Source organism: Oryzias latipes, chromosome 15 (assembly GCF_002234675.1).
Source record: "Oryzias latipes chromosome 15, ASM223467v1".
Classification (NCBI taxonomy): domain Eukaryota; kingdom Metazoa; phylum Chordata; class Actinopteri; order Beloniformes; family Adrianichthyidae; genus Oryzias; species Oryzias latipes.
The window spans coordinates 29,699,329-29,707,457 of NC_019873.2; the positions used below are offsets into that span (position 1 = coordinate 29,699,329).

The window sequence follows — 8,129 nt, forward strand, 5'->3', positions numbered from 1 at the left end:
TGAAATACCTCAATCAGCTTATCTGTGCGTGTGTGAATGAGGCAGATCCTCCCACGGCGGAGCGTCTTACCTGGAATTTCCACCATTCCTTTGAACCCCTGATGGAAGCCGATCCCAAAGGAGTTCCCCACCTGTGGAGCACCTGGAATGAGGGCTCCATCCTCCCCTCCGTTGTTTGGTAGCAGACGACTGACTGAGAACAAGTGTCTCGTTGGTCTCAGGTAGATGAACTGCATCTCAGGTGGAAAGGACGCTGATGTGTGAAGGTCTCCAACCGTTTAAAGCCCGTTATGCTTCTGCATCAACATGAACTTCACTGTCAGATGTCAGAAGAACAAAAGGTCACAACCAAGTCAGTTTTGTTTGGATGCATTTAGTTCCAGTGGGTCTTTGGGTGGAGGGGAGGAGCATGAATGGACAGCAGGAGGACATGCGGGTGGATGGTGTGAAGGAGGAGGAGGAGGATGCAGAGGAGAGGGCCAGATGGAGGAAGGTGACTCCTTTCCTGAAGGGAGCAGCAGAAAGAGAAAGAAGAAGGTTTCTGTGAAAGGCTGGAAACGGCTGTAATGAATCTCAAGTTAGGACAGAGTTTGGTCATCAGACAGCAAGACCTTTGAGCTTCATGTAAAACTGTTGGGAATATCGGAGATCTTTATGTTTGCAGTTCAGTGTTTTCTAGAAAAACATTCACATCATCGACAGAAACGTTGAGGGTTTTCTTATTAAACATTTAATGGATGTTTTCTTTGTGAATCAATTCTATGCATAAAAACTGAAAAAACAGATTTAAAATAAAAAAGTCACCAAAAGAAAACGCTAAATATTCTGTATATGTTTGTATTTATGTCTTTGTTTCACACACACAAGAATGAAAGAGAACCAAGACACGTCAAACGTCCCTTTGAATTACAGTTTATGAATGTAAATTCATCTAAAAACAAAAACATCAAACATTCAACGTGAAACTCATTTAGACTCCGCCCCTCTGCTCACCTGACTGACAGCGTCTCAGGTCTTTTTCTTTTCCAGCAGCAGCTCCTCACAGAAAAACTGTCTGGAACTGAAAACCTCAGTGAATCAAAAGAATATTTACATTCATGCAGCGAAACTTTAAAGTGATGCTACATTAATAAATAAATCTCATAATCACTGAGGTTGAGAGACTGACTGATCCCCCGCCCCTCTTCCCACACCTTCTCACTCTGGACCAAAACTGCCCCTCAAAAGTCTCGTGTGATCATTTATTGATTGGGACAATAAACTGCCATTTAAATGCCCTTTTTCCTCTGTGCCCCTCCTCCCACCCCCCACTTCCACCCCGATACGGTGCCCTGTGCAGAACTCCTAAACAGATTCTGCTTGTGTCCAATAACTTTCTTTCACTGCAGCGACATTCTGACTTTAATCCAGAGAAGTTATCCCAATCCCAGATTTCAGATGCAAATCTAAAGTTGGTGGAGCCCTATAACACCCCCAGATGTGCTCGAAAGGGCAGATTTTAGCATCTACGGGGGTTTAACCCTTGTGCTATCTTAGATGACCCCCCCTTACATTGAGGTGTTCTCCCTACCATGACAAAGGTGGATAAAGGTGGAAAGATTTCATGTAATCCATGGAAGATCACAAATCATTGAAGAAAAAAGGTTCAGAGCACTGTCTAGTGGGTCTAGATGACCCAACTCCCAATGTTAAAGTGCCTAGGATAGCACAAGGGTTTGAGGAGGCATCTAATGGTCAGCACTTCAAAACGTGGCCACAAGGGGGCGCCGTTTAGCTTTTCTTTGCCAGAGAAATCTTAAGACTGAAGAGTCCAAATGAAAAAGAGCTCGAGTCCGGATTAATATGTAATGTTTGTAGAATTCATGTTTGAGTTACTTCAGAAAAGCTGACAAAAACATGTAAAAAGTTGCTCCTGACCAGTTTGTTCAACTTTTAGCGGGTTTCTGCCTTCAGGCACGCGGCATTTGGGGTTTTAATTTCCTTTTCTTTTCTTTTGAAATTGCATAAATATGTTTAAACTAATGCAGATGTCTGTTTATCTGCAACTTAGAGAAGAAAAACAACTAGAGAAAGGGGGGAAATGATGTGTGATGTGCAGATAAATGCACGGAGGCGCGTGCGCGCGCGGACAGAAGCCCTGACTGATTTAAACCAGATGTTTGTTGGTTTCCAGGAGGTGGGCCGCTTGGCTTGGAGGAGGAGCTGAGGATCTCCTCCGAAGCGCACAGGCTTAAAGCGTAGATGGACCGTGATCCATCCATTCAGCAGGCGCAGCTCCTCTGAGGAGGAGGAGGTTTCTGAGGAGCGCAGACGCAGCAGCAGCTCCTCCGAGGAGCGCAGACGCAGCCGGGATGGACCGCTGCAGGGTCGGGGAGAGGATGCGCGCCGCTCTGGCGGGACTGCAGGAGCTGCGGCTCCTGAAGGAGAGGCAGCGGGACATGGTGAGCTGGGCTCTCAGGATGGACCGAGAGGAACCGGTCACCTCGGTCCACACCGAGGCGGACGGAGCAGAAACCGAGGAGCAGCGGCTGGAGGCGTCTCTGAGCGCCCTGAAGCAGCAGCTGGTAAGAAGTTAATGGATCCTGAGCATCAGCCTTAACTCCCGCCGTGACTTCTGTAAAGTGCTTTTATTGTTTTTCACGGAATGAGTCCTTAAATGAACGTCTCCTGTAGGCTGCTGCTCATGCGCACTCGCTGCAGACAGGCTTTAATGCGCTCAGCTGGGGGTAAGAAGGAGGATAGGTGTCATAAATCAAGGTTCACTGAAGGACCCTTCAGTTGTGTGGGCGCGCGCACTCCGTGCGTGGCAGCTCCAGGGGGCAGACCTCAATCATTAACCGCTAAACGGCAGGAAATCAAATTAAAGGCGTTTTTTTCGTTCCTGGGTTGAGGGAGTCTCATCCACCAGGAGGGGGCGCTGCTGCGGCCGTGACCAGCGCTGCTGTTAAAGTCATTAGCCGCGTTTACATGGGCAAAAGTAATCGGAATGAACGCCTGATCGGAAAGAAAATGCGTCATGTAAACGCGCCGTTCGGAATACTCTGCCCCGGTCAGACTCATTCGGATCAGAATTTCTTTCCGATCGAGATAGGTGGGTTATACCGATCGTTTATCCGATCGTGGAGCATGTAAACGGTCATTCCGATCGTGTGTCACTGCTGCTCTGGTTTACGTCACGCATAGACGGTGTTTCGCTGAGAGAAAGCTTTGGAGCGCATACGGGACCGACCAGCTCTGCGGACACCCCGTGAAAAGCGCCGCTCCGCTCTCGCCCCGCTGGCTCTCCCCTCTCTTACACCCCTCACGGGGGAGATTCGGAGGAGGAGCGCTTCGTGCCCCCTGACGCTCACTCGGTCCACTGGCACCCGAGTGAGCAGAGCAGCTGGATTAATAATTTTGTGTCGGGGGGGGGGGGGGGCTTTTTTACGTGTGCGTTTTGTTGTTTTGTTATGTGTGGGAGAATTCAGACTGCGAGCCGTCCCGCCGCTCTGGGTTAGCGGCTGCAGGACTCAGGAGGAACCGTGTTCGAACAGAGCTCGGGCCGCTAGCTCACAGAGTGGCTTTGGGGCGGTCTGTGTGAACTTTCAGAGCAGAAATAAATGTCGCTCAGTCCTTAGAAAGCTGCAGATTGCTGCGTTTCTCGCACGGTCCTGGATTTTGTGTCAGGCTAATGATGTTAGCCCGTGTTAGTCTGTCCTAAGCTTTCGTCCAGCTTAATTCTTCCACAAAAAAAGCACTGACCACACAGATTAAATATAACGATGAGCGAACAGGCAATTCATAATATTCATGACATTAATAAAAGCACGTTTGGAAGATCGTCTCGTATGTTACCGAGCTGCTGCATAAATGTCTGTGGAAGCGGTTTGTTTACAACGGGACCTATATCCGCATCCGGGTGATTTTACACTACTGCGCATGCCCAAATGATTCATTCCGAACGAGAGTGTGAGCCATGGGAACGCTTGTTCTAATCGGAAAAAGGTTTTCTGTGCCCATGTGCACGGGTGAATTTTAACCCGACCATTGATCCGATCAAGATATTCTGCCCATGTAACCGCGGCTACTTGAGGGGAAGTGAAGGATTCATGTGCAGAGCCTGAATCCACAGAGGAGGATCAGAGGCGCATGCTCCCAAACAGAGTTCTGCTTCTGCGCAGTAAACAGCAAACGATGGAACGTGGATGAACCCATAAGGAGTTTAACCCTTGTGCTATCCTATGACCCCCCCCCCCTTCCATTGACGTGTTCTCCCTACCATGACAAATGTGGATAAAGGTGGAAAGATTTCATGTAATCCATGGACACCAGTGAAGATCACAAATCATTGAGGAAAAAAGGTTCAGAGCACTGTCTAGTGGGTCTAGATGACCCCACTCCCAACGTTAAAGAGCCTAGGATAGAACAAGGGTTACGTCAATTTGATAAGGACATCATGCAGAGTCCAGAACCTGTGCTAATACTGCTAATACTCTACACAGCCCCCCCAGGTTGTCCTCTGTCCTGGTTTACACAAAGGCCCGACCTCGCTGTGGGGGGGGGGAAATAAGTTCCCCTCCATTGCTTCTTCCAGGCTTCTCCAGTCCTGCTGGGGTTAATCATCAGCCACAGCTGGGACCGTTTGCCTTCCTCGTGGCTGTACATTATTGTCCTTTATCTAGAAAACAACCCATGCTTTCCTGGGAGGATCTCTGCTATCACACGTGTTCACGGACACATGACTTCTGTCTATCATGTGTTGGCTTTTGGTTCCTGTCTCCTGAACTTTCTTTTTCTCACTGATTCATCCTTTTGGAGAAGTTGAAGTGCATCATTTTAATCTTCTGTCATTCTTTTCTTTTTCTCAGTCTCGTCTTCGTAAACAAGACGTTGGCCTGAAGACGCACTTGCAGCAACTGGACCAGCAGATCAGCGAGCTGAAGCTGGACGTGGGAAAAGTCTCCTCGGAGCAGCTGGAGAGCGACAGCAGGCCCAGTTCTGGTGCGTACACCCCACTTTGAACTCCATCCGGTTCATTGACGGGTGTCATCTTCGTACGAGGACCTTCTTCTGGGTTTTTGGGGGAAAATCGGTCACTCTGCCATGTTTTCTTCAGGTTTCTACGAGCTCAGTGATGGAGGCTCCTGCTCCCGCTCCAACTCCTGCACCTCCGTCTACAGCGAGTGTTTGTCTTCCTCCCAGACGAGCCTCGTTCCCATCGGCACCGTGAACCGTCACAAAAGTCTACCGCCACAAGTGGGCGTAGCCCGGCGCTGTTCGGCTGATGAGAGCCCGCCACAGCTAAACCCAATGCGGCCCACAGGCCTCCATCTGGGCAGCAGCCGGATCCGAGCCAGTGCTGCAGAACAGATACGACCCAGACCCGTGTCAACAGGTACGGATCTGTCGCGTAGCTCCCCTGCGACCATAACCACCATTTGGTTTTTTTTTTATAGATATGCATATCTGTTCTTTTTCTAGGGGACCTTGAAAAAATGGTGGCTCAAGGAGGAGGCCACCTGAAAGCTCTGGATGTGAAAAAGAGCTTTTTGTGTCCAAAGATTTCCAAAGAAGATTCCAAGTTTCAGCAGCACCTGGAGTCCTGCAGTGGGATGGAAGTGTACCGCTACCCCAGCCCGCTGCACGCGGTGGCCCTGCAGAGCCCCTTCTTCTCCCTCAGAGGTGCAGCTGAGCCTCCTGGATTGATGGAGGACCAACAAATCCTAGGAAATGATTGTGAAGCTCTTCAAATAGGTTATGAGTTCAAGACCCTGGGTTACATTGACATGCTCCTCCAGCGCAACCTGAGCAAAATCCAGAGCGAGACCGGGTCAGAGACACTGAAGCCATGTGGGAGCTGCAGCAGGAAGCCTGCAGAGCATGTGAGGGGGTTGACGGAAGCGACCGACAAGGAGGTGTCCATGCGTCCTTCAGCCAGGACCAGGAACTTCAGTGATCAGAAAGGACAGTTCCTGACATCTTCAGGCCAAGAACACCCAGAAACCAGAACCCAGAAACCAGCAGGGAGAACCACAGACACTCCTCACCAGTTCTCCTTTCCTGCTTCCATGGAGGAGTACAGTACCAATCAAGTGGCCTCTTCACTCATGCAGAACACGGAGAGGCACCATGAAGACAAAGTCAAAATTGTAAAAAACCAATCTGTTGAAAATGGCGGTGACCATCCTGAGTCCAGACCACAGGAGAAGAAGCCTCTCCGGCAAAGGCCGGCGACGGCTCACAGCTCCGGCACAGAGGAATCTCCATGCACCGAAGCTCAGAGCGCTCACACCGGCTCGCCCGAGTTCGTTCACGCCAAGTTCCTCCCCGCTGGAGCTCAGAGGGTCAAGATCAGACAAGCAGACCGGAAAACCAAAGCGGTGAAGCTCAAGAGAAGAAGCAGCGAAGAGCACCGAGCCGTGAGGCAGCAGAGCGGCTGCTCCTCAGGAGAAAGGAGCAGGGAGACCAATAGTCGGGGAAAAGGGGATTTAAGAAGAGCAGGGAAGCTCAAAGAACCCCCAAGAGTGAACCACTACCCCGCAGAGGAGCTCAGACAGGGTTCAGGCTCAGACTCCAGTCTCTACAGTCCTGGACTCGCAACTACCCACAAGACCAGCCCCAGACCCCTCCCCTCGTCAAAGCCTAGCAAAAGCCGGCGACTGCACTGCCATGAGTATGCGCAGCCGGTAGAGCAGAGGAAGAGGAGGCAGATGGATGCAAAGTGGTCCTCTAACATGGAAGTGTTCCAGGCTCCACATGCCCCCCGTCTGAAGTCCAAGGAGCCCCAAGCTCCAGCACTTTGGAGCATGCAGATGGTGCGGAGTATGAGTGCCAGGCAAAGCCAGTGGATGAGGCCCCGCCCCATTCAGGCCTCCACGTCCTCCAGCTCCTTTCTCCAAAGTCTGAACGCTAAATACCCCCCAGCCCCCTTTCAGGCGTCCAGTCTGTACCCACCCAGATGTGAGTCGGAGTACTCAGCCGAGTGCGCCTCGCTGTTCCACTCCACCATCGCTGAAAGCAGCGAGGGCGAGACGAGCGACAACACCACCAACCGCTTCGGAGACAGCGAGTCCAGCCAGAGCTTCCAGTCCCTGTCCGACTCCGACAGCAGCCTGTCCCTGGATGAGGAAGACCTCTGTGAGGAAGACGCAGGTTTGGTGTGGGCTGAGGCCGCGTTGGGCCCCACGACCACCGGATGTCCCGTCACGCAGATCCCACCCCGTCCCGAGCCTTCAGCCTGCCGCATTAAAGCCTCCAGAGCCTTGAAGAAGAAGATTCGCCGCTTTCAGCCCGCCTCGCTGAAGGTCATGACCCTGGTGTAGAAGGCCCCCTCCTGCAGAGCACGACCTGTGGGAGGAGCTTCTGCGCAGAGGCCTGAAGTCTGAAGTCTGTCAGAGCTGAGCTGCATTTGGAAATGATAGAAATCAAGCACAAAGAAGTGATTTTTACCCTGAGGCTGTATTATTATCATCCCATGTGCTGGTTTAGGCTGGTTTCACCTTTTTACCACATTGTTGTCTCTGTTTCATGATGACTGACTTGTTCTACACTTTCTTCTGCCTTTTTTATTGTAACTTCATGATTGACCAATTTTAATAAACTCATATTTAATATGAATGCAGCTGTTTATTCTGCCTTTCTTCCATTCTCCAGAGAATATTAAAGACACAGGGAGGAAACGTTCCTGAAATAATCTCCTCCTGGGACTAAATCTTCTCCTGGTAGCTTTGTGGCGAGCTGAAAAATGCCGTGGTTGATCCTGACGGAGGTTAGCATAGATAAGTCCTTATCTGGTTTCCTGATTCTTCCCAGCTGTTCCAGCTTCAGACTGTGGTGTTTAATGAGAGGCCGATGCTTATCAGCCTGTAGGCAAACACTTGAAGTGAAGCAGGAAAACACGTGTGCTCCTGCAGCTTCACACACAGACAATATGATAATGACAGACGGTTGGTGCACGAGGCAAAGCGGTGAGCAGGGTTTAGCGGGATGGAGGATGATATGAGGCTGTCCAGAGCTGCCACGAAGAGCTCAGACCTGGAGCAGCTGCAGAAGATTGAAGGTGAATCTCCTCCTATCTGACCATCAGGAGGTCACCGTCTGCCCGGCAGGTTTTCGGCAAACTTTAATCTGAATCGTCAGGATTTAATCCT

General features: G+C 50.6%; 1 protein-coding gene across 1 annotated transcript; it reads left to right on the forward strand.

The window, feature by feature from the left end:
- Positions 1 to 2,218: 2,218 nt before the first annotated feature.
- On the forward strand, positions 2,219 to 7,596 carry dact2 (dishevelled binding antagonist of beta catenin 2). Its single transcript, XM_023963544.1, has 4 exons — positions 2,219 to 2,564; positions 4,848 to 4,980; positions 5,096 to 5,374; positions 5,461 to 7,596. Exons 1-4 carry the CDS (start codon positions 2,352 to 2,354, stop codon positions 7,299 to 7,301), a joined length of 2,466 nt encoding a protein of 821 aa, XP_023819312.1. The 5' UTR covers positions 2,219 to 2,351; the 3' UTR covers positions 7,302 to 7,596.
- Positions 7,597 to 8,129: the final 533 nt, after the last annotated feature.